Raw genomic sequence first — 27983 nt, forward strand, 5'->3', positions numbered from 1 at the left:
TGTAATTGAGGAAAATATGTAATAAAAATATTAAAAATAAAAAAAAAAAACAAAAAAAAGAAAACGTTTTCATCAGATAGACCTGTAGGCAAGTCTGTTGAGTAATTTTTTGATTAATGATTGGCGTTAGAGGACCTAGCCTGCTGTGGGTAGTGCTACCCCAGGGCACCCCAGGGTCTTTGGTTGTTAATGAAAGCAAACTGAGCAAGAAATGGAGAGGCCAATAAGAAGCATCCCTTCATGGTCTTCTTTTACTTCTTGCCTCCATGTTCCTGCTGGAGTTCTCTTCCCTGGCTTCCTTCAGCAGGGACCATATGTCTCATATGGACTCATATGGACTATGAGATGGAAGTTTAAACAGAGAGCCTGTCCTCCCTAAGTTGATTTTGGTCACGGTGAATTATCACAACAACAGAAACTAAAACTCAGACACCACCCTTGAGTTTTCTATCATTATTCACCCTTTCTCCTATAAATGAATTTCTGTCCTTGCGTCTGATTTCACTGTATTTGAACTTCTAGTGAAGTCTCTGTAGGGTCTTCGACCTTGTGTTGCCACCCACTGGGGAATTACATGGGCTGTATCAGAACTAAATCCAAGGTAGTTCCAAGCATTTTTTTTCCTGATGTTTTCTCAGTCAGCTAATTCCACCACCATTTCCCCAGACTGCCCTGTCAGAGACTCACCATGTAGGATCTCCATCTCTCTGCTTCAGTGCTAATCACTGTACTAAGAATACCTCCTAGAGTATCTATGTGTGCCCTGCAGCCCTTGGTGGTGACTACCTATCACCAGGACCACGGCTGAGTTCACAGACCTGCCTGCCTTACTCCTCTGAACTCTTGTTCTGCTTTTATTTCTGCTAGAAGACTTCTTGAAAGCACTACCCGAGCAACTACTCGGAGTGAATGGTCCAAGTCACTTGGCCCATGAATGGGATGAATCCCAGACCCCTCAATTCTGGAAACTAAGGAGAAATTGAAGAGCTTTTTTTTTCTTTTCTTTTATATGACAGGTGCTATCAATGGCTCTTTAATTGTAATATTGTTACACTCTAGCTGCCAACCAAGAGGGTTTTTTTCTTTTTCCAACCCCCCCCCCAAAAAAAAAGAGTTTAGTCTGGCTTTAGACCCTGCCATTTTCCTGTATTTACCTGACTGATATCTTCACATGACAGCAAGGTCTCCTCTCTAATGTCACTGCTATGTGACTCACATACTATGTGGACCACACAATCTGCTACCCTCTCTCCCAATTCCATTCTGTTTCACTTTTATAATCTTTTTTCTTCAATTTCTCCTAGAATAGTCTCAATATCAGTATTGGTTCACTTTCATGTTTACTTAATTAATTCCTGTCACCTAAGATGCAAGTGTAAATTCACAAACATGATTCTTGTATCACTTTCATCCTTCTTGGATGGAAGCCTAAAGTAAGATTTTTTTTTGTAATAATTTTTGCATCTTTATATTCTTTCTAATTATATGTCTTCAATAGCACTTATCTTTTCATTACTAGATGTGAGGTAGATAGGAATTAGGACATCTCAAAACATAAGTGAAGAGGGAAAATCATGTTCAAATATTGTAGTTTTTGGCATGGTTCTCCCTAATGATTTCTGGGAAGTTTTTAAATAATGATATCAATAGTACTCTTGAAATATCATATTCCTTGTGTTAGTTCTTACTTATATTACAGATAAATATTTACATTGACCTTGTATTGTGAGCCAATTAAATTCACTGCTTAGTAATAACTGCTAAGGTTCCATATCTGTTTCTATGAACACAATCCTGTTGTCTGCAAATAAACATAGTTTTATTCTTGCATTCAAAGAGGGACATTCAATGATGATTATTGGAAACCCAAGCTATAGAAACTAAAAGCATCAGAAATCATAGCTGCTGGAGCAATAACTTATGACAGAAATTAATAATATAATGGAGGAACACATTGTTAATAGTTGAAAAATACTTGTCTTACAAGCAACTTATGATCAATTTAGTATGATACTGTGCCCATTTGCCTACCTCCTATAAAATACATTAAGTTACTTTCCCAGAAGACTCTTAAAATAGTTTATTCAAATACAATTGAAATACCCCAGTGCTTCCCACATGGTACATTTTGGATGAATTGTTGTTGATGGAGTGTAAAAACCAATGTGCCATCTTCAGTTTACTGAGTGCTGAGCTCATGTTCATCCTTGTTTTGTTTTGTTGTTGTTGTTGTTTTATTAGATATTTTCTTTATTTACATTTCAAATGCTATCCCGAAAGTTCCCTATACCCTCCCCCAGCCCTGCTCCCCTACCCACCCACTCCCACTTCTTGGCCCTGGCGTTCCCCTGTACTGGGGCATATTAAGTTTGCAAGACCTAGGGGCCTCTCTTCCCAATAGAAGACAGAGCATCTCCTATGTGCCACATCTAGTGGCACAGAGAAACATTTTCTTCCTTAGGTAAAGCTAAAACAAGTGTAACAAGAGAGACATAGGAGTGTCTACCTGTGCATTTCTTTATATGACTGTTCCTCTTTCCATGTGATCCTAATTTGCATCCAAAATTCTCCTCCCAAAATTCTGCAAACCACACATTTCTTCGATTGTTGGCAAGAGTTCGGCTTCTAAAGTATCGGTCAAACCCTATGTTAGAGGAAAAAGGTATGATTTCAATATTCATTAAAAATCAAGACAAAATACCACCAGAACTTTGAAGAAGTGTTTTATTGTACAATATTTATAGCATATAATATGTTATATAATAAAGATATATACAAGAAATGAATAATTATTTTCTCTCTCCTAACATGTATCAACACTCCAGACTCCACTGCACCTAAACCCACTACAATGTCTTTGTCTCCTGTATGATTTGTTTTCAGCTAATTCAATAAGGCAGTCAGTGCTGTCACAATCTTATAGAGCTATGGCTAAGTAGTCTAACCACCTCTTTAAGCGAAGACATCTGAAAACAATGCCTTACCCCAAAGGACAATGTTAAAGATAGGAATTTAGGTCATTGTCAAGAGTATTGGGAAGATATTTGAGAAACAACCCATCCATATACAACTGTGCTCCAAATTTTCCTTGTTTCATTTATTTTTCCACAGGGTCAATTAGCATAATGTATTTCATGTTTATTAATCACCTAAGTTCCCTCCAATGCTATAACCATCACAAACATCCATAAAAAGTGTGCAGAAGTCAACTATAGTGACTAGCGTCATGGAAATGTCTAATTGTATAATAGTGCTCTTCAACAAGAAAAAAACCTTTAAAGTTTATTTTTTAACATATAATGGTTACATAGTGGAAAAGACTACTGTGCTAACAGGGGTGCATATTTCATTCAAAATCAATGATGAATATAATTGAGATTTAAATTATAACTTTATATATTTTATTCCTTTTTTTTTCTCTCCAGATCAAACCCAGAGCTGTAAGCACCCAAACCAAGAGTTTCACCTCTGAGCTATGAATTTTGACTCAACTGGAATGAAAAGAATTGTCTTGGGGCTGGTGAGATGGCTCAGTGGGTAAGAGCACCCGACTGCTCTTCCGAAGGTCCAGAGTTCAAATCCCAGCAACTACATGGTGGCTCACAACCATCTGTAACGAGTCCTGGCGCCCTCTTCTGGAGTGTCTGAAGACAGCTACAGTGTACTTATAATAAATAAATAAATAAATAAATAAATAAAAAGAATTGTCTTTATTGCATTCTTACCATCAATTGATGCTCTTTTGGGCAAAATTGTCACAGCTCCTTCGGCGATCTCCTCCTGCTGATAGACAGGTGCTATTTTGGATCCCCAACTATCTGAGCCAATCCATAGGAAATGCCCACTCTGGTTTAATTTTTTTGCTGCTTCCAATATCCTCCTATGGGAATAAAATGGAATAAAAATATGATATTTGTTGGAAGGGACTACAATTATGGATATCATAACAGCAGTGCTGAAGCCCGAGTACGTTGTCCAAATTTCATGCATCTTGGAAGCTTAATTGTCTGAGTCATCTGTTAATAGTTTGGTGGGAAGATTCTTGGGGGGAAATTAGATTTGAATAAGTCAGGACTGTGGGCCCCAGGATGATACAAATACCCTTATGAGCAGAGCCCTGAGTGAGATGTTTCTCTGATATGTCACATGATGCCCTCCATGTTTTCACAAAGAAGACAAGTCCTCATCAGCTGCCAAGAAAGCAGCTAGGACTCCAGAGCCAAGAGACAAACAAGCATTTTTTCTTTATAAATTACCCACTCTATCGCCAAACAAACTTCCTTTACTATTTCTTTTAAAATTATCAAGCTCGTGGTATTTAGAGATAGAAACAAAAAAAAGTGGATCAGACCACCCAGTTTTCTAAAGGTAAATACACTTGATAGGTCATTGTTAAACAATTAGTCAATCATGCTAATTGCTTGAGTCTTATCATCTCCTAAAGGAAATGCAGCAGAGACTCCAGCATGTGTTAATTGGGCTAACCCTTAACCTGTTCTCCTCACTCCCTCTCTCATTCTGATGCATTTCATTTCACTCAGTCCCAGGTTTTGCTCTGTAGGCCTGTAGGCGTTGCCTACAGAGACATAAGGAGGCTGTTGGGTCTGAAGCAGAAGGTAGTCTGTGGGTGCAGAGGAATCTAGTGATTCCTGTGAAATCTCACCAACTTTTTACACTGCTCATAAAATATGTTTGGAAAGGATGTGGGGCACAGATCTGATCCTGCATCCTGCAGGGAACTAATCAGCACCTGATGTCATCCTCGTTGGCAAACATAATCACTGCGCGAGCGTTAGGTGTCTCCAGCAGGCGTTTGATAATTTTTTCGAATTCTCCAGGTCTTGGTTCACGGGGGATTTTCTGTGATTGAGCAATGCAAACACCACCTGTTTCAGGGGAAAAAAAAACTTGTTTCAGAAAAAAGCATTTATTTAATTAAACCTTGATGAGGTTAATTGCGTTATAAAAGCACATGATTTGCTACAAAATACTGTTTCTCCAAGCATTTGTCATTCTGGCCAATTGAAAGTAATTGTGTCTGTTTTTATTATAATGCATGCACTAAGTGAATAATGCCAATATGAGTTCAGTTTTCTTCCACAAAATTTAAACTATGTGTGTGTGTTAGCAGTGATGATTTAGAGAGGAAATGTAACCTGTGAAGAAAGCCTAGAGATGGAAGGAGAAAGGGACCTTTTAAATTTGTTTATAAGAGTAAATAAGAGTGAAAAAATTAATAAAATCTCTGACTATATTGCGTCAGATATTACTTTTGAATAGCAAGACCCTTTTTTGGCTTTTCTTTGCTAGTAGGTCTCATTTGCATGTAATTTTGTTTTGTTGCTAATAACATTGCTTCACTCTTCAGCAAAGTGTGTTGTGAGACACAGAGTCTTCAAAACTATCCAGAAAAACTCAAACATTTAATCCCTCCATTTACATAGGCTTTTATCATACAAATAAAAATAACTATTTAAACCAAAATCAGAAAGGGAGGGGAAAGGAAAGGAAGAGTGGAAGGATGAGGTACCCAGGACTCTCCTTTCATCCTTTCCTAAAACTAAGGATTCAAAGAAAAGATGTATAGAGGATTCTGCCTCCAAGATTGGTTAGAATGTAGCAGAAAGGTTTTTTTCTAATTGCAGTGGTGCAGAGATAAGCACATTCTAACACTGGAAGAGAAAATAGAATTAGCTATAGGTTTTCCTATTGCATTGTAGCTTAAATGGACTGTTTTGAGTCAGCTGAGAATTAAGTCACCATTTGTCACACTGTTTAACTACGCACAGGTATTTTTACTTCCAACAACTGACAATAACTAAAGTCACCCAATGATTTTTGGCTGCCATTCTAGCTTATGATTTAGATTCTGAAAAATCTGTGTAATCTAGGAGATACTGAACAATCTGGAGACCGATACCATAATAAATTGCAACTTCCACTTATGTAATAAACTGAATAATTGTAGAAATACTTCATGCAATGGGAGCAAGGAAGAAAGAAAATGAGTGATTGAAATAGCCAGATTTCAAAGAACACACACCTAATTATGTGGGGGAGAGTGAGATATTCATAACAGAGTACAAGGAATGAATGAACCTAGCTTATTGCCAGCCTAGAGGAAAGTTGAAGTTGGAAAGAATGGCCAGGTTCAGAACATGGATATATATGTCAGCCATGTGAAGGGATGTATATGAAATATCCATGCATTGTAACTTATCCCTATTATGAGGATACTGAGTCAAGGTCTTTGGGAGGAAACTGAGTAACAAAGATAAAGTTCTCACACATGGAATTAGGGTCCTTTCTTAAATTCTAAAGATAAGATGAGGGAGGGGGGTTGAAAAGGGAAAGAGAAGGTATCTGGGAAAGAAAGAGAAGGGAAGAAGGAAAGAAGGAAGGAAGGAAGAAAAGAAGAGAAAGAATGCAGGAAAGAATGAAGGAATGAAGGAATGGAAAGAAGGAAAGAAGGAAGGACATAGGAAAAGGGGAAAAGAAATAGGAAGCAGCAACATGAGAGACCAGAGAATTCTCTTTCCCCACAGCCCATCTGAGAATACAATACAAAATCAATTGTCTGTGAACCAAGAAATGAGCCACCAGAACAACCCAATCATTCTGGCACCAGATCTTAAACTGTTGTTTATAAGCCATAAGCACAATGTAATTTATTACAGAAGCTTGACTGAACTAAGGCATTACATAATTTAGATTTTACCCAGAAATAAACAAGAATTCATTCAAAGCTAAGAATACAGAAAGAGATAAGCTTTGTTTTAGGAAGAAAACTGAGCCCAGCAACAGATGACCAGTTGAATGGTGTGACCAGACCCAATGTGTTCAGCAGGAATGGATGTGTATAATCAATAAGCAATGATTATTTTCTTTTATGTTTGAAAATATTAAAAGTCATCCATGAAGTATAAATGTACTTGTAACCTTATACCATATTATTCAAGAGTAGAGCTGTTTATCACCAATGAATCAAGCCATACTGTGGCCTATACTTAGCCAGCCTACTGGTATACCAGGAAGAGTTATAGTGGTCAATTAATTACACAGCAAATAGTTATTAAGGTTTCAGTATTTTCCAGGTATGTGTAGGGCATGATGATATAATATCCAATAAAATGGACATGGCCTCTGCCTTCATAGATGTTTGAAATACAATTAATTCAGACTTCATACAAATAGAAAGAAGTATGTGCTTATGAATTAGGCAAGCCCTATAAAGAAGAAAAAGGCTGGTACAGTGGTCAGGAAAAGCTACTCTGAAGTGGTATAATTTAGTTGGCTTCCAAAGGATGAAAGATATGTAGAGAATAATATAGGGAATGACAGAAAGTAGCTGATAGAACCAATAAGTGAGGAGTAGAGAAGCCAAGTCTTTATGGCTCATAGGAAACATTGTTTCCCTGAACATGTGTTTATGGATGAAAATGGACCAGATTTACTGATATGGAGAGAGACCCAAAGAAAAAAGAAAAGAATCAGGTTCTACTCTCCTGCCACCTCTTCTCCATCAGACTCCTGAACCATACAGGTCAGCTCCCATCCTCACCCATCTTCCCTGCTCTCTGAGCCCTCTGTGCCAAGCCAAGCTGCCCTGAGCAGCCTGCCAACCCAGGGGGACATCCACTCTCCTCCCTCTCTCCACCCACCTTCATTGAAACTGAGGCTCCTGAAACATAAAGAACTGCAGGTCTTGAACAATATGTCCCAAGGATCTCCATCAGAGGCCTGTCACACCAGGACCATTGAGGTTCACCCTCTCCCAATATTTATTACAACAAGAACATCCAGGGACCAAAGCCATCTATATGACTAAAGGCCATCAAAAGAACACAATCAACAAGCACCAAGGAAATATGACATCTCCAAAGCACAGCTACCCCACCACAGCAAGTCCTGGATATCCAGTAAACTGAAACAAAAGAAAATGACCTTATATCTAATCTTATAAAGATGATAGAGGTCTGTAAAGAAGAAATGAATAAATCTCTTAAAGAAAGACTGGAAAATATAACAACAAAGATAGAGTTCTTTAAAGAGGAAACAAATACACTCCTTAAAGACATACAGAAAAATAGAGTTAAACAGATGAAGGAAATAAACAAAACTGTAAAAGACCCAAAAATAGAAATAGAAGCAATAAAGAAAACATAAACTGAGAAAATAAATCCTGCAGGTGGAAAATCTGGGGAAGAGAACAGGAACAACAGATGCAAGCATCACCAACAGAATACAAGAGATGGAGGATAGAATCTCAGACACAGACAATACAATAGAAGAAATTGATGCATGAGTCAAAGAAAATGTTAAAGCTAAAAATTTCCTGACACAAAACATTGAGGAAAATGTGGATATCACGAAAAGATCTAACCTAAGAATAATAGGAATAGAAGAAGGTGAAGAGTCCCAGCTCCAAGGCACAGAAAATATTCTCAACAAAATCATAGAAGAAAACTGTCCCAACTTAAAGAAAGAGATGCCTATAAACCTACAAGAAGCTTATAGAAGGGGGCTGGTGAGATGGCTCAGTGGGTAAGAGCACCCGACTGCTCTTCCGAAGGTCCAGAGTTCAAATCCCAGCAACCACATGGTGGCTCACAACCATCCGCAAGGAGATCTGGTGCCCTCTTCTGGAATGTCTGAAGACAGCTACAGTGTACTTACATATAATAAATAAATAAATCTTTAAAAAAAAAAAAAAAAAAAAAAAAAAAATTAAAAATAAAAAAAAAAAAAAAAAAAGTCCCAAAAAAAAAAAAAAAAAAAAAAAAAGAAGAAGAAGCTTATAGAATACTAATTAGACTGGACCAGAAAAGAAAATCCTTCTGGCACAAATTAATCAAAACACAAAATCTACAGAACAAAAAAAGAATATTAAAAGTGATAAGGAAAAAAATATCAGGCAAAATACAAAGGCAGACCAAGCAGAATTATACCCGACTTCTCAACAGAGACTCTAAAAGCTAGAAGGACCTGAGTAGATATTCTGCAACCTCTAAAAAAACCACAGGTGCCAACCTAGACTATTATACCCACCAAAACGCTCCATCACCATAGATGGAGAAAAAAAAGATATTGCAAGACAAATCCAAATCAAACAATGTCTATCCCCAAATCCAGTCCTATAGAAAATATTAAAGAAAAACTTCAACCCAAGAAGGATAACTACATCCAAAAAAACCCACAGGAAATAAGTAATTCCATACCAGCAAAAACAAGGAAAGTACATACACACAAGCACCACCAACAGCAAAATAACAGGAAATAACAATCACTGGTCATTAATATCTCTCAACATTGGTGGACTCAATTCTCCAATAAAAATATACAGGCTAACAGAATGGAGGCAAAAACATTCTGACACATACGAGAAGCATACCTCAACCAAAAAGATAGACATTACCTCAGAATAAAGGGCTGGACCAAAGGTTTCCAAGAAAACAGACAGAAGAAGCAAGCTGGAATAGCCATTCTAATATCTAATAAAATATATTTTCAACCAAAATTAATGAAAAGAGACAGAGAAGGACACTTCAAACTCATCAAAGGAAAAACCCTGAACATCTGTGCCCCAAACTCAAGGGCACCCACATTTGTAAAAGAAACATTACTAAAGCTTAAATCACACATCAAACCCCACACATTGATAGTGAAAGACTTCAACATCCCATTCTCAAAATTTGATAGGCCATCTAGATAAACACTAGGTAGAGAAATAATTAAAATAACTGACATCAGGAATGAAATGCACATAACAGTTACCTATAGAATATTTTACCCAAATACAAAAAAAAAAAAATACATCTTCTTAGGACCTCCTGGATCCTTCTCCAGTATTGACGATATAGTCGGCCACAAAGCAGCCTCAACAGATACAATAAAGTTGAAATAATGCCTGTATCTTATCAGACCACCATGGATTAAAGCTGGACTTCAACCACAACAGAAACACTGGAAAGTCTACACAGTCATGGAAATTGAACAACTCTCTACACAATGATCTCTGAGTCAAGGAAAAAAGAAAGAAAGAAATTAAGGACTTTCTAGAATTCAATGAAAATGGAGGTACAGCATACCCAAATATATGGGTCACAATGAAAGCACTACTAAGAGGAAAGTTCATTAAGTGCCTCCATAAAGAAATGAGAAAGTTCTCATATCAGCAATTTTAAAGTACACCTGAAAGCTCTAGAAAAAGAAGAAGAAGAAGAAGAAGAAGAAGAAGAAGAAGAAGAAGAAGAAGAAGAAGAAGAAGAAGAAGAAGAAGAAGAAGAAGAAGAAGACCAAAGAGAACTAGAAGGAATGAAATAATCAAAATCAGGGTTAAAATCGATCAGTTAGAAACAAAGAAAACAATACAAAGAAGAAAACAAAGGACAGATTCTCACTTAGAATGGGGAATAAAATGGTCATAAGATGCAGGAAAAGGGAGAGTATTGGGAGGGAGGGGAATAGGGGTTTACAATCAGGTGTGGGGAAGGACAAGAAAAATGGCTAGATGGCCATGAAAATGTATGGAAATCTGTAACTGATTTCCATAAGTTAAGGAGTAAGGGGTAAGGAGGTGGGGGCCATCTTCAGGATGAGACAGACATGGAATAAGTGAGGTATCTGAGAATCATTGAATGTGAGCTTAGCTGTTACTCACTATATTAGGAATATGGAACCTGAAGAGACCACCCTCCTGTAGCTAGGCAGGAACCCCAGTGGAGTGATAGGGACACCAACCCACCCACAGAATTTTCAATCCAAAATTTATCCTCTCCACAAGAAATACAGGCATGAGGGTAGAACAGAGACTGAGGGAATGGCCGAAGAATAATGGGCCTTGAGACCCATCCCATGGGCAAGCATCAATTCTTTTTTTATTATTTATTTATTTATTTATTTATTTATTTATTTATTTATTTATTTATTTATTATATGTAAGTACACTGTAGCTGTCTTCATACACTCCAGAAGAGAGCATCAGATTTCATTACGGATGGTTGTGAGCCACCATGTGGTTGCTGGGATTTGAACTCAGGACCTTTGGAAGAGCAGTCAGCGCTCTTAACCGCTGAGCCATCTCACCAGCCCTCAATTCTTAATACTATTAATGATGCATTGTTATGCTGGCAGACAGAAGGAAGTTGTCCTCTGAGAGACTCAACCCAGCATCTAACTTAGACAGGTGCAGACACCCACAGCCAAACAGTGGATGGGGCTTGGGAACTCTTACAGAAGAAGAGGAGGAAGGATTGAGGGCCTTAAAGGGGATAGGAACTCCACAGGAAGACCAACAGAGTCAACTGACCTGGACCCTCTGGGCTCTCTGAGTCTGAAACACCAACCAAAGAACACACACAGGCTGAACCAAGGCCTTACTGCTCATATGTAGCAGGTGTGCAGCTTGGTCTTCATGTGGGTCCTGAACAACTGAAAAGGAACTATCCTAAAAGCTGTTTCCTGTATGTGGGATATGTTCTACTAGCTGGGCTGCCTTGTTTGGCCCCAGTGGGAGAGGAAGCTCCTAGCCTTGCAGAGACTTGAAGTGCCAGGATTGGTGATGGGAGGAAGAATACCCAGAGAGGCCCCACCTGCTCAGAGGTCAAGAGGAGGGCTAAGGGGGAGGATTGTTGGAGAGGGTGACCGGAAGCAGGAAGTGAGTGGGATGTAAACTGAATAAGTTAAAAACAAACAAACAAACAAACAAACAAACAAATGTTAATTATAAAAACTAAAAGAATGGATTCAGAAATCCCATGGAGGTGGTTATCAGAATACATGATGGGGAAGAATGAGTAAGGACATTCCACTCCACACAGGAATGACAGAGCTCTGGCAGGAGTTCTGAACTATGATCAGTGATGCTTCGTGTTGGTGTGATGCAAATAGTGAATCAAAAGGAAGCCACTTGCATGGGGTTGGTCACGGTGACAGGATTAAACATGAGGGAAATACAAGAAGACTGTCAGGTATGTGAAGAGAAATGGATAATTTTCACTCGAGGCCACTGTCTTCAAAATACAACGGAAACATCCATTGGGCTAAAAGGGTATTTCTAGGGCTAAGGAGAATGAAAGGGAAATTCAGTTACCATTCTGTCCAGTATTGAGAGTAGGAATTGCTATTGGGATCAGCAAAGAGAACAGGAAGCCGGTGGGGGGGGGGGTATCTGAACAAACTCCTTCGTCTTCTGGATAGAGTCTGTGAGAGGCTAGGAACGAAGATCACGTTTTGAGAAACATTTGGAACCAGGCCTAGAGGAATGCAAAAAAACTATAATTTTGTTAAAAATCAGCAGTGGCTGAGTGACAACATGAGGTAACCACCAAAGGGCAACACGAAACTATGACAACTCTTCAAGAGTGGCTGCTTCAGACAATGCTGGCCCTTTTAATTAAACTGCCACAATTACTAAAGTACTACTTAAGCGTTAAAGACTTGTTATATCCTGAGCATCTTTCTGAGACAACCACGTACTCCAGAGCCAGGAGAAACGGCAGTTGCAATTTTTTCATTAAAATTATTTCAGGGGAAGCATTCCTCACATGTAGTTTGGTCTGAATTCAGTGGCTGACTTATTCACTGAGGACCTAGTAGAGATTTTTGTTTATACAAAGCTGAGCTAGCTAAGGTAGATTTTAACAAAGGACATATCCACTTCACTTCTTTTTCAAATTATGTCCCTTGCCTTGTACTTGTCAATCTGACCAATTTGTTTTGTTTTGTTTTGTTTTGTTTTGTTTTGTTTTTCTGGGAGATGGTACATATTGAATCAATTTCAGATGAACCAATACCTTTGGAAAAAAATCCACTGGACTAGGCATATTGATATTTCATACCATATGGATATTTTATTAAGTTATATGGTGACTGCTTCTCGAGTTATTTGCATTAGAAGATTAGAATGCCTTCCTTAGCCTTGAAACTCATTCACACTTTTTATTTCTATACCATTCAAAAAGACAGACAGATAATCCATTCATAGGCACTCATGTTCTGCTGTTTCGGGAGCTATACAGAGACTCAAAAATTGCCTACACTCCACAGTTCCATCAATTAGCTAAGAGACAAGATGTGCATACAAGAGTCAGACATGAGGACAGCGCTGATGAATAGCACAAGAGATCTATCAAAACACAGAAAAAATTGGGAAACAATCCCACTGGGAATTTCCAATTTCCACAGGAAAAAAATGGGAAACATAGCCCAGGTGGTCCACTGATTTTACATTAAAACCAATTATTAATAGAATTATTTAAATAATTTTAATTTATTTAAAAAGGAAGTAAAATTCAGTCAAATAATCAGTCCTAATCAAAGATGCTTTTCCCACATAACACTCACTATAGGTTTTTACTTTCAATAATAACTACCTTAATTTAAACCTCTGTGAGGAAGGGATGGGGCCTCTCCTGAAAGGCTTTCCCCATTGCATCTATGCTCTTATATATCACTCTGAGAAGCCTCTAGTGGGTTGGGATTCAGGCGACATTACCTTTACTTTCCTACACACCCAGTGCTTCAACAGAGAGTTTTAAAGCTTAGCATGTAGAACCAAAGCAAGCAAACAAACAAACAAACAAACTGTGATAGAGGAGTTTATAACTGTTTTCCAGAGTCTCTTGACTGATTTTTTGCCACTTGTATCATCTTTCTCTTTGTCATTATGTAACAATAATTAAAGACATGCAATGCAAGCACACTGTTAGTCATCACTCCTCTCCACTCTTGTCCACTCTGAGATTCCATCACCACACCTAACAGCAGCCCCCACCCCCCAAGGGTGCTGTTATCACTACTTGTCTGGCAGGGAAACAGAAACAGGAGCATCAATATCCTGCTAAAGACTGAAGTGCCAGCTCAGAGCCAGAACAATTTTAGTCTAGACTGCCCTCATCATGCCCGTCCATTATGTTACTCTACCTGTAACATAATGGTTTTGGTGGCTGCAGATCACTGATGAATAAGATAAAGCAAATTTAAATTCTCATTAAAAAAACCAGCAGGTTATCCCTGGTAAATCTAACTGGTAGATACATAAATACAGCACTTCTATTGGGTATTAAGAACTTAATTAAGATGCTTAGAGCTCTGGCAACTTATAGAATTGACTTAAACTTCAGCATTATAGTCATTTTGTACTCAATGCTTCCCAATCATTTCTATAAATGTGTGTCTTCAGAGGACTTGGTCCATTGTCTCTGACTGCATTTGTGTACTGCAGCAATCACATTTACTGCAAGATATATTATTTTCCTTCTCCCTCCTTCCACTAGAACACTACAACCACTGAATCCTTCCCCTTCCACTCATCACAATAACCCTAATGCCTTTGCCTTGCTTAGTACACAGTCATTTCAACAGACACTTACTGGATGAATAAATGTAGGGTATGTGATTGACAGCTTTGAGATAGAAAAATAGAGATAGTTCTACTTTCATAGGCCCCCCTCAGCCAGGCAAAGAAATGATTGGATACATATAAACATATGGTCAAAAACATGTCACAATAATAGAAATGAAAATAAAATAGAGACCTTGGTAAGGTAGAGGACTTTGCATTGAAATAGACTCAGGGTTCCCACATTGTTTTTTTACCAGGATATCATGGATTAGAAACCTGCCTAGACCTTGGTTCAATTATCTGTAAAGTGGCATTGTAGTTTATCATATTGATATGAGGCCACATTTGCAAGCAATGCCATTGTTATTACTTCTCAAGAAAGCCGAGACTCATAGGTAAGTGGTCTGCTATCTCAGGCCTGGGAGATGAAAGGTTTGTGTGCATTGATTTGGTACAGGAAAGTAAACGAACCTGCCATCAGCAGACTTAAGAGTAGGTCTTGTGTGACCTTGAGAATGAGGTCATAACATCCCCCAAGGATATGGTGGGGACCCAATAAGAAAGTTAAAGTTCTCAAGAATGCAGTGCATTACTACATTCAATACTGATCATCATCAGACAGTCAAGTACCATTATCCCCACTGAAAGGATGTTTGATGTTCAGATCTAAGTCACGGAGTTTTCAACAGATCTGATTTTTTCAACCAGTCCTCGTTCTTTGTGTTGCACCATCAAATATCCAAAGTTATAAGGAGGAACATTTGTTCACTAGCCTATACCAAGGAATGGAATGACTATATTTCACATTAAGAGAAGAGATAACCTGACCACAATAATATGAATCCCCTTTCAAAGGAAGAGTGTAAAAGGAGGTCATGGATTTAGATTTAAAATTAGGGGTTGATGAGATGGTTCAACTTGTAAAGGCTCTCAGTGCCAAGTCTGACATCCTAAATTCAGACACTAGGACTTACAGGATGAGAGAAGAGAACTGACTCCAACAAATTGTTCTCTAATTGATGCTCATGCAAAACACCGGCACACACACACACACACACACACACACACACACACACACACACACACACACANATGCTCATGCAAAACACCGGCACACACACACACACACACACACACACACACACACACACACACACACACACATACACACACTAAATAAAATAATAAATGTAATAAAAATTCTAATTAAATTCCAACTTTTTAAAATAATGATAGCATTGCAAACAAAAATACCATACAAAGTATTAATGGTGCAAGCTATAGATAGAAAAGTTATAGAAACAATCATATCCTTTCATGTAAAAGTTTGCAGGAACCACTGCTTGTCTCTGTATCACTGCAGAATGGATACTGGGACAGTCTAGAATAAACTGTGCCTGCCACTGTTGGGATCCACCCAGCTACCCAGGGGTCCATGAAGATTCAGACAAAGTCTCTAAGGATCCATGATGACATGGTAAACTGTGGTGGCAGCCAGCCACCTAGTCCTTCAGAGGTGCTGTGATAAGAAACAAAACTATGAAAGGATATTTCTACTCTCCCCATACTCCTAATGCTTTGTGTGGAAAGCAAAGAAAACCCTGAGTGAATGCATGCTATTGATATGGTCCTGTCAGGGACCATGGCTCGTGTCAGTGTCTTTATCTATCCTCAGTCCCTTGGGAATGGCTAAGCTTTCCACCCACTGTGGGGTAAGGCTCGGGGGGAATGTCAAAGTCTTCCCTCTAGGATCTGAGTGTAAATATTGATAGTGTGTGAAGAAAATGTCCAACATAGCTTCCTTCCCTCAAATATTTATAGCTTTAAAACTGCTACCCTATAGGGATTGTCCCATTATCCAAATGTCTAGCACAAACCTGTTTATCTGTATTGTCTTAGTTACTATTACTGTTACTGTGATGAGACACCAGCTCCAAAAGCAACCTGGGGAGGAAAGAGTTTCTTTCACTCATAATCCCATATTTACAATTCACCAGGATACTGGAGGCAGGATACTGGAGGCAGGATACTGGAGGCAGGAACTAATGCAGAGTCCATTTATGGTGCTGCTTACTGGCTTGCTGCCCATGGCTTTTTCAGCCTCCTTTTTTAGAAACCCAGGACCATCAGCCCAGAGATGGTACCATCCAAAATGAGCAGCCCCATACCTCCCATTAATTACTAGTTAAGAAAATTACCTACAGCCAGATCTTATGAAAGCATTTTCTCAGTTGAACTTCTCTCCTACCATAGGACTCTAGCTTGTATCAAGTTGACCTGAAACTAGCAATCATAGAATGTAAACCCACCCACTAGTTCAGCTGTATGCAATAGCTCCTCCTCTCTATTCAGTTGTCTATAATACACATATTGGGCTTCAGGTATGTTTGTGGAGGAAGAGCTGTGACTTCTCAATCTGAGAGTCCAGACCATGACTCCTAAGGTGCATCCTTGGAGCTGTGAAAAGGATGATACATCTCTGTGCACTGAAAGCCTATGCAGAACTGGCTCGGGTTAAGTACTCAGAGTCTGAGAAAACAATCCAAGTGGTATGATAATATGACAATCCACTACAATCCACTAATGGCCATTAAACTGTGTAGGTTCTGAGTGCCAAAGAAAAAGGTTCCTTTCCTGGTCCTCACATTGACTCTATGAAACCAGAACAACGATGGAGAAAAAGACCCCAAGACCTGGCCGAAGGAAAAGTAGACGAGAAATACTGTCACAAGCTATAAATGGGTTACTCCAGGTTACATACTCTCATAAACTCAGAGAAATCTCAAATTCATTGCAACCAAAGAAAGAATTACAGGCAATTAATGGCAACTGAGAGAAAGTGCAACTGTGTTCTCCAAGGATGAAACCGGGATAGGTGATCTACTCCTGAGTGATCAACCTTAGACACATATCCATATGAGCAACACTAAATGCACTCACAAGATTGTGTGTGTGTGTGGGGGGGGGCAATAGTAATTAAAGAATAGATCATAAATTTTAAAGGAAGTGAGGGTCATAGGAGAGTTGGAGAGGAAGCAGGGAGGGGTATAAGTTCCATGATTAATGTATTCATGTAAAAAAAAATCTCTTAAAGAATTTAATTTAAATTTTGGAAAGGACATAAACTAGCTAAAAGCAGCTTATGAAATGTATTGATGAAAGAGAAAATTTAAACAAGAAAGCAAATTATAATATCCAGGAACCTGGAATTTGTAAGGAATACACACAGGATTCTTTTCTTTTTTTTTTTTCTTTTTTTTTTTTTTTAGTACCAGTAATACTGGGTGTAAAATATCATCATACAGACTGTACACCAAGATGCATTAGCAAAGCACAAGACTTTGTCAGTTGCTAGATAGCCATGCCCTGCAACGGTAGCAGAAGAAATGTGTTCCTCACTAAGGATCTGTATGGTGTATGATTTTTCTCAAGACAACTTTCAGATGAATCAAGTGACAAATGAAGAGGTACAAGACAAGTATTGCTATTCAGCCATACTTGCTCTTATGTTAGGTCCTTTCACAAAAATGTTCCTGCAGAATCATTCCAGCCTTTTCCTCACATGGTTTCTCTTGAGTGCAAATTAAAGACAACCCAGCGAGTAGACTGTGATACATTCTACCCATTTGTGGAGAGGATTAACACAATACTTCAATTATTTTTTATATTCATGAATGAATGAAAGGATTGAAATAATTTCTTAGGATTGGTAAAATTAAAGAAACGCTTGCTGCAGCTTATTAGGAGCTTGAATCTGGAGTGCTGAGATAATGCTGCTTCAAGTTAGGAGCTACAGAATTTAAACATTCAAAATGAGTTTAAAAGACATGTAAACCACCCTGGCCTTACAGAAGACCCAGGACTGGTCAGTGAAAAAGACTAACTTGCTGCAGTCCAGTGACAAGTTCCTAATACCAAAGGGAATTATGAGGAGATAATAAATTTTGAAACAAGTCACTGAGGCCAGGCTATTTAAAGCTCCATGTAAATCAAGGCGATTAGTTTTCTGGGTCAACTTGAGGAAGCCATGGGATGTCCACACAACTAGTTAAACATTATTTATGGGTATTCCTACAGGAATTTTGTGGAAAGCAGGTGGTTCTCCCCAGTGTGCGCTGCCATCATGCAATCCACTGAGGGCCAGGCTGAAGTAAACGTGTGGAGCACGGTGGAATTGATTCGGGTTGACAGCTTGGACTGGAACATTGGCCTTCTGCTCTGAGGACTACTGGTTCTCAGGCCTTAGAGCTACATTATAGGTTTTGCTGGGTCTCTGACTTTCAACTGACAGATAGGAGACTTCCCAAGTTTATATAACCATATAACCAAGTACCTGATAATAAATCCTTTAGGTATATGCATGCATGTGGGTTAGTCTACTTACTTATCTGGAGGACACTCACAATTACAATTAATCATTATATACAGGCCATTATGGAATGGGTAAAGGTGTATGTATGGGAGTCTGAACTTGGCAGCCCAGGAAATTCGTCAAGAGACTGAAAGATAACAGCTGTTTAACTACAGAAGTCTCAGAAGCAGGAACAAGAGGTGCCTTATTGATTGGTGATCTTGAAGCCTGATTCACCACAGATACAAATCAAAATGTAAAGACAAATGAAGATGCTATATCTTTTAAATTATAGTAAGCATCAAGTTGTTAACAAAATTTTATTGTTTAATGTTAAAAATCTTCTTCCAAAAGAGAGTTACTGTACAAAGAAAAGCAATCTCTACAAACCACACAAAACTGAAATTGTAACCATCATAGATAAGAGAATTAAGACCATAAAACTTCCAGGTATTCTAATAGAGAAGTTTTGTTAAAACAATCTGAAGGGATAAAGGTTTGGTTTTAGATATTGCTTATTTTAAATAGAGATACAAATCTCTATTAATGGTATAGTATGTGGGAGAAAAAAAAAACAATGCACAATACCAAGTTCCAACTGTGATGGGAATTGAGGATTAAGTTCTTAGTATGAAATTACTTACAAATACCAAATGTAATTTTTAAAATAAAACAACACAACCACCATTGTGTTTTGTGACAACAGACCAAGTTAACTCATAATTTCTATCAAACTAAATCCTATGAAGATGAGCAAGTTTCTGGTTGTATAACACTTTTCAAGACAGTGTCTCCCATGGTCCAGGCTAGCATTAAACCCACTATGTAAAAAGAAAAATCTTCAACTTCCAATCCTTATGCTTTTGCCTTGTAAGTACTAGGATTTCAGGCATGCACCACCAAAATCAGTTGGATGATACAACTTGAGGAATCTATATGGCAAACTGTCTGGAGGGCATAAACAAATATGCAAAGAAAATGATCACTTTTTCAGCCTAAGAAGGCTGTCAGTTTTAAATTACTGGTGAGTATGGCAATAAGAAATTACTGGTAGTTATAAAGTATGTTTTAAGAATCTAACAAAATATGATAGTCATTCAACTATTATTTATTTGTATAAATGACCAACTCACAATGCCAATTCTGCTCTTTTTTCATTTTTAAAAAACAATAGAAGCACATAAATTCCACCCTAAATACCCATGCCACCATTTCAGTCTACCTTTCTGAAGAAGTAAATAAAATAACAATTTGACATGCTGTAATTGGTCCTTTAGTGGGAATTGTGTAAAATTCCTTCTAGGGTTCAAATAAGTGTAATCACACCTCTTGTAACAATATTTTCACCTCCTCATGTGATGTACAACTGGGACTTAGCAGGAGAGTGCACAGCATGAAGAAACTGTGGAAGTTTGTCAGCTCAAAATGCACTTGGCGAGAGGGAAGATTTATCTCACACATCACTGTGAAAGGAAAGTGCTATCTTTACTAACATGGATTAAAAGAGCAAAATTGCACCTAAGTCTATTCTCCTCTCCCTCTCCTTTTCCTCTCTCTCTGCCCCATGCACTTTTCTCCTTCTTCCATGAAATTCCACCCTTGAGTCTTAAGTGATTCCCCAAGAAGCAGTGTTGTAAAAGAAGAAACTCCCTGTGTAGACAAGGCATGAACCTAGCATGAGCACCCCCAAAGATGCCCTACATGATAGCAGTGGGGACACTCCATTATAAAAAGAACAAACCCAAAGGGCCCTGCTACTACCAGTCTCCATGTCTCCCTCCATTGACAGTTTAGTATGGAGGCAAATTGGAATAAATCAGACTCCAAAAAGCAGTGTTTGTACCAGGTCAATATGACAGAATATCACAGAGCTCAATGAATAGAAGAGTACAGTGCCACCTGCATATCTCTTCTCTATGGTCAAACTATATGATGCTGAGTAAGTTATGGTGTGGAGGAATGGATGAGAAGATGAGAAAGAGGAAGGGAGAAGAAAAAGAGCCCTGAAGTTCTCACAGAAGAACAATCCAATCTGTGTGAGGTAAGAACAGCTCAAACCAAACCATTTAATTAAGTTAAAATGAGTTCTGTTAATGTGATGTGTGCTTTTCTTTTTATATAAAGTACTTGAAGAGCATATTTTGAAATGTTGGTTTTGCACAGTTGGTTTTGTGTCATTGTGAACTAGGGCTCCAAACACTGAGGCCAAAAATCTGACAGGATGGCCTCAAACTTCTTACATGCTCAAGTGCCCAATATGAACAGGCCCAGGGAAGAGAAAGTTCACATTTTCCAGCCCATTGCCCAGGAAAATCATTATGCCAAAGACAGTACTGAATCAAAAATGAACATTACTTAAATTTCTCATCCATTCTGGATTTAAAGGAAAAACATTAGACTTTGCACTATGTCTACCTCAGAATTAGTGGCTTAGTTAGAAATCCATCACATAATTCTATCAGGTAGGTTAAAAGGGGGGGGGAGAAAGATATTAATCATCTCTGGTTGTCCTCAGTAAATTGACAAATATTTTGTGTCTGATGCATGTCAAATACTTTTAGACAAGGGATAATATCAGTGAACAATTTGCAAAAGACTCTGCTATCACAAGAGTCCTCATTACCAGAGTGTTGCTGGGGCCTGGTGAGGCTTGATGCTATGGTCATTCATTGGGTATGGGGGTGGGTGGGGAAATAAATAAAAAAGGCACACAGCTCCACCATACCGTGAACTGATCTAATACATAGATAAGCATGCCCATGTCACATACACACACACACACACACACACACACACACACACACACACACACACACACCTAATCGCCCCACCAATACCAAATAGGACACTGTAATAGCACCACAGCAGAAGGATGAGAGATCATATATATGAGCATTCTCCATTTGTATCAGGCTGCATTTTCTACTAGTTCTCATCACAACTCTATACTGGCTTTCAACCTGTGGTTTTTGTTCAAGGAATTATTTCAGTACACACATAAAGAGGAGATGACATGTCCAATTTAAGGAAGAAGGGACCAAGACTAGAGAGATCAATTATCTCTTTAGCTAAGCAGCTTTAAAAGCAGGCTCCTACTGTGACCAGTGTATAGAGGTGACAAAGGAAGTGGAACTAACATAGGCACAAAAATTCTATTTTTCAACCAATGCTCAAGCAACTTGAAGGATTACTCTTGGCAATGTTAAGACTATTTTCTACTGCAGGAGTTCCTCTATGTTTAAAACTGTGAAATGAAAGAGTTAAATATATAGTTACGTGGAGAATGTCTTGGGTTCAAACAACACTAAGGAGAAAAGAGTTAATGGAATGTTTTAGATAACAAATGTCTGGAAATGTCATTCTTTTAAAGGATACTTGTGAAAAATAAGTTCTGGACCATGTCTTATCTAAAATAGCCAGTAATTAGTAGCTTGAGATACACGACATCCCACCCTAAACATATTAACTCTATTATTTTCTTCTTAAAAAGATTCATTTCAGGACAAATGAAAAATAATGTCTTGGAATAGGAAATACTAGTTCCTCATGTTATTGTATCTCTCTTCTCTTTTATAATTCCCCAGTGCTCCAAAGAAGTGGGTAGACATTTCCTCCTTTTACAAGAAACCACACAAAACCCCACAGCTAGCTTTGTCAAATGCATACCTCACAAACTTCATCCTAATAGCGAAGTATAGGCACTGCACTCTGCTATTATCTCTCAATAATTGTCTCTATGGCCATTGCATCTGTTTTGGTACATATAATTAAACACAGCATTGGTGGGTAAGAAAGTTAAAATTTGAATGCCAAAATTTTATAAACTCAACAAAAATGTTTTAGAGCTAGCTCAGTTTGAGAAGAACTTGTATCCACCAATATCCTGTAGGTCCTACCCATAAATGCAAGCATATTTACAACCACACAGAGGATATTAACTTAGCATGACATACACTCTGAGTACTATGTTGGATTCTAAAGTTTAAAAAATAAATAGCATGCATCTTCCAGTCTTAAGGAGATCAGAATGAACAATATACCATGCCAACAAGTACAGTGTTTGGCAGACTTGGTGTGAGAAATGTTCACTACAGTACACTGCATCTTACAGACACAGAATCAAGTGTTGGAAACCAGCCAGTGAACTTGGAAATACATGGACAGAGTCACTGCATATGGTACCTTGACATAAGCCGTGCTCACCTGTCTGAAAACACTTCAAAATAAAACCCTTTTGATTAATTTAACATTCAGAAATAGGGCAAACATCTATTTCCAATAGACATGCATGGCATCCCTCATTTAAAAGTAATTGTCGTTAATAAATTTAATATACTATAATAAATACCCTGCATTTATGTATTAAAGGGAAGAAACAATTCACCTGGAGAAATACTGAGCACATCATTAGCCCTTAAAACGGTTCCTTGAATAGGAAATAGCAAAGTGTGAATTCTAAGCACCAAGGACTCCAGCTGGTTTTAATAAATGCTAATCATAACCAACCAAGCAGTTATCTCCATCTCAAATGGCCTTAGTTTAATGTTGCAACACAGCAAAACCTCTAAGTTTTAAAAAATGTGCTCCTGTTATTATAAATTCTGTAAGTGGGCACACCAGTTCAAAACTGCATAATTTATGGATTGCCTATCAAATATACTTCATGAAAGCCTATATATAAATATATATGTATATATATATATATACATATATACATACATATATGTTTATATGAAAACATATAAATATATGAAGTATATTTGATAGGCAATATATGTATGTATGAGAGAAGACTAAAACTATAGATAGCATGTTATAATATTTTGAATTATTATATTGTATATTATACTAATTATATTATTTTGGGGATTCTTAGAAAAAAGTGAAGCTTTTAACACTTTCATCATCTAAACTAAAAAAGAAAATCCTCAGACAAAGGGAAAATAATTTGTTGTCATGTACACTTCTGTAATATAATTTCTACAATTTCCATTCAGGAAGTGACTCCTGAATCAAACTCATTTTCCTTACAAATGCACTATGGCTTAGCCAAATACATGGCACCTAAGTAACTCTAAATGAAAAGCAGTTTAGCTTTGAGAAACAAATCCATAAATATAAATGCCATAAAGAGAGCCTGAATTCTTGCATTATAGCACACTTATGAATGCCATGGAGTGAAGTTTTTATCCCCACATGGGAACATGACTCTGATCCCTTTCCTGACCTTGAGGAGGACACACAACTTCTGAGACCATAAATCTGTTCTTAGGTAAAAAAGAAGAGTACTTGGGAAAATGAACTCCAAATTCCCTGGAATTTCAACATTTGTGTTTCTATGAATACCACATGCTCTACCTCCCATGAGTACTGAGAATTATGTAAGGTCTAATATGGGAATAGAACATCATGTAAAATACAATAAGTTGCTTTCTTAAAAGCCTACAGAAAAACAACTAGAGGAAACAGGAAATGTGTCCAACTTTAAAGTCTACATCGTGGCTTGCTAAGTCAGTGTATGATTGGGTAACTTAAAAGGCAACTCTTTAAGGAGTTTTACAGCTTCTACCAGATATTAGCTATCAGTAACTACAGTTCCATGACAGCTCAATAACAATGAAGTGAGCACAAGGGACAGTCTTGAAGACATGTCTATAATGGTCTGTTCATTGCTGGCTTCCATTCCCTGTTAACAATGGCTTCCTAATCTCGTCTTTTTACTCCATTTCCCCATTCTTTATCCTGTTCCATCTTCATTATCTGCACCACCTTTACTTCTTTAGAAGCCTAAAGCTGGAGTCAGCAGACTCGGGACCTTTTCAATTGTTTTCATTCTGTTAAGTTTGAGACTCATTAATAGAACAATGGAACAGAAAGGAATAATTAAATGCTCCAAAGATGGCTGACTAAGACCAATAACTGGTTGCTTTTCTAGAGACTCCAGTTCTGTTTTCAGCACACATTAGACAGTTTACTACTTACTATCTGTAAGTCCAGCTCCAGGAGATCCGAAGCCCTCTTCCGGCCTCCACCCATAACTACATGCATATGCAAACTTATGAACATATAGACACATCATTAAAAACACATATAAACCTTTTTTAAGGATTAGAGAAGTGGCCAGCGGTTAACAGATTATTATTCTTGCAGAAGACCTCAGTTTGGTTTACAACCTATTTCAAGTGGCTCACAACTGCCTATAACTTTACAGTGGATCTGACACACTCACAGGCATATATCCATATACAGACATAGATACACATGTTTTCAAATGAAAAGTAACTTCAAATTTTACAGCATTAAAAGAAAGAATAATTTCATCTGTGAACTCTGTCTACATGTTGGAAATATGTTTGTTCATCTTAACATTGCATAGGACTTATTTGCATTCTTCTAAAGTCCATATGCGGTAGCCCTATCCTCTGGCATAATCACTAGAATTCATAAGCAGAGACTTTGGCAGGTTACCAAATTCATATTATGTCATCACAGTAGGATTGCCAAAATGGGACTAGTGTTCTTATGTGAAAGAGTCTAAATTCCTCTCCATCTCAGTCACCACAGAGACATCTGTAGTCTGGTAACTGTCACAAAGACCCAGACACTGCTGGGACCCTGTTCTTGCACTTTTAGTTTAAAAATCTATGAGAAATCAGTATTGTTTTTTTATTGAAGCCACACAGTGTGTGCTATTTTGATTCAGCATCCTGAGCTAAGATACTCTAGTTACTTCAAACAACAAGTGGTTCAACACCTTTAAAATTAGGAGAAAAGATGTCCTCTACTCTAGATAAACAGTCAAACTATAAACCATGTGGTGTGAGAATAGAATAAAGTCAAGTTTAGACAGGAAGAAATCTCAAAAGTATTTACTTCCTATTCATACTTATTAGAAAAAAATTTGAAGAATAAATGCCAGTCAAACAAAAGGAAATAAGAAAGAAAATCCAAAGTCCACAGAGCAGGAAAAGATGGCAAGGAAGGTCAGGGTTTAGTTTATCAATCATCAAATCTGGGTCAACAAAAGACTATCTCTAGTTCTTTCAGAGGTTGGAGATGAAGGAATAATAGATATGTAAAAATCAAACATATGACAAAGAAAGATGATTAATTCCAAAAAAACCCAAATGTTGCCTAAGAAAGTTATTTTTAATAACTATAATATCTAGACCAACTGTAACATTCTGTGTACAGTTATAATAATAGAATCACAGAAAATGAACTAAGGCAAAATTGTACAGAATATCACTAAGACATTCAGAGAGATGAATTATATGTATAATATATACATATATAATATACATATATATTTGTATAAGCATGTGTGTGTGTCTTTCTGTCTATCTGTCTGTCTGTTTCCAATCTGTGTATTTCAGGGACTTATGTCATCATATTATAAAGACAACATGGATCAATGTTTAAAAAATAAAAAGATTCAGTATAAACATATTATGTAAATATATGCTACAATTAAATAGTTAAATGATGTTGAAGACAATTTTGCCTGAAATCTGATCAAATGAGAGAAGTAGGGCAAATTTTTTGACAAGTGCAATTTACTGTATATGACATCAGGTAGGTTAGACTATCCACATACTTTGTAAAATCAAAAGAGCTTCAATATGGTTGTGGGATTTGAATCCAATATGTTAGCCCATCATCTTCCCTAAATGATTTCTCTTTAAAAAAGAAAACTATCTATTTACACTTGTGCCTATATTACCATGTATTAATTTATTTGGTTTTGGTTAGCGACATAACAGGTACTTGCTCAGTCTGTTTATGAACGCAACCCAGATATAGTATATATTGATTAAAATAAGAACACATGAAAATCTATGTTTTCATGGTTAAAGAATCAGCCTTCCGTCGTGCTCACTGCTAACCTAGCTACAAGTTGTTTCATGCTTACACTCCAAAGACACCTTTCAAATGTGTCAGGAGCTGGTCTTTATTTTTTCCTATTCAGTGTTACTGGGGATCAAACTCAGGGCTATCAGCATGACAGGCAGGTGTAGTAAATGGTTTTAATAACATGAAGTCCTATCATTGAAATTAAATAATTGGCACTCTGACTGATACTATTTGCCATTCAGTATTAAGTCAGTCATCAGTACCAAAAGGTAAATAAATAAGAACTTTCTCACCTACATACAATTACCCAAGTAATATTACATATGTATTTCAAGGGACACAAAGAGTGTGCTGTTCAATTGGCAAAGTAGCAGCAGGGTAAAGGGGAACACAGGAGAAGCCAGAGGGGATCATGGTAGGCAGAACATTAGTGTCAGTTTTCTACTATTCTGTCAGAAAACAGGTTCTAAATTTGATCAGGTGTTCAGTAGTAATTCCAAAAATGAATAAATATGCCAGGGGCTGTCATCCATAACCCTCCAGGTAAAGTTAGAAATCCTGGCAAGGTTGCTTCAAGAGAAGAAGAAGATCTGAAAAAGCTTTGCGGCAAATTTCAGCTCCTTCACCTGGACTGAAACTTGATGAATCCTATGTGAGAAATAAATCACAGATCTCATTAATCTGTGATAGGAATGCAGCCACATGTAGCTTTAAATATGTGGTATATTTGGGGGAACCTGAGATTAATTACCTCTCAGTGTTCCAGAAAGACTTTGTCATAATTTATTTTCCAACACCAAATGGGCTACCTATTTCCAGTCCACATGGAGACTGAAGAGACTCCTTAGCCCCTCAGAACTTACTCAATACCAAATAATAAATATTCATCTTAAGTCTCAGAGATTTTATAACATGACTTGGGCATGATATTGGGGGAAATCACACCACTCAAAATACATTAAGTTCTCGTCCTGCATCTTGTCATTCTATAACAGAGATTAGAGCATGCAGTCCCTCTGGGTCTCCCAAGTATCCCTGAGTGTAGGGAATCCAGCATTCACATTGTCTACCAAGAACAGTAGTTATTCACTTTCAATCATGTCCACAATCCCCATAGGATAATGTTGCTTTTTCTCTTCCTTTCTTCTTCCTTTCCTTCTCAGCCTTCCTTTGCCCCTCTGCTCTTCCTTCCTTCCTTCCTTCCTTCCTGTTTAGAAAAGAAGGATTACTAGTCCTTGTGGCGATTGCTGACTTCAGTAAAAATCAAGTTGTTTGACTCATTCCTAAACAAAGAACTACAGGAATCTAAGGAATGACAAGAGCCAGTAGAACAGTATTCCCCAAGGAAAAGACTCCTGATTACCCAAAATCGCGTGGTCAGTCCTGAAATCATATGCATACAAGCAACATTAAATAATCTGAGTGGGTTGTAGC

General features: G+C 37.7%; 1 protein-coding gene across 8 annotated transcripts in view; it reads right to left on the bottom strand.

Annotated features, from left to right (window-relative positions):
• Grm8 (glutamate metabotropic receptor 8) overlaps positions 1–27983 on the bottom strand; it is an 835456-nt gene that overhangs the window by 457057 nt on the left and 350416 nt on the right. For 7 of the 8 annotated variants that reach the window (XM_029478898.1, XM_029478896.1, XM_029478897.1 and 4 more), the window contains 3 exons: positions 4751–4886; positions 3726–3880; positions 2507–2644 (listed from right to left, as the gene is read on the bottom strand). In XM_029478898.1, coding sequence (XP_029334758.1) covers positions 2507–2644; positions 3726–3880; positions 4751–4886 — 429 coding nt within the window. Of the gene's footprint in view, positions 1–2506; positions 2645–3725; positions 3881–4750; positions 4887–12091; positions 12208–27983 lie in introns of those variants that run through there. The other variant, XM_029478900.1, reaches the window with a different exon arrangement.

Source organism: Mus caroli, chromosome 6 (genome assembly GCF_900094665.2).
Source record: "Mus caroli chromosome 6, CAROLI_EIJ_v1.1, whole genome shotgun sequence".
Lineage (NCBI taxonomy): Eukaryota > Metazoa > Chordata > Mammalia > Rodentia > Muridae > Mus > Mus caroli.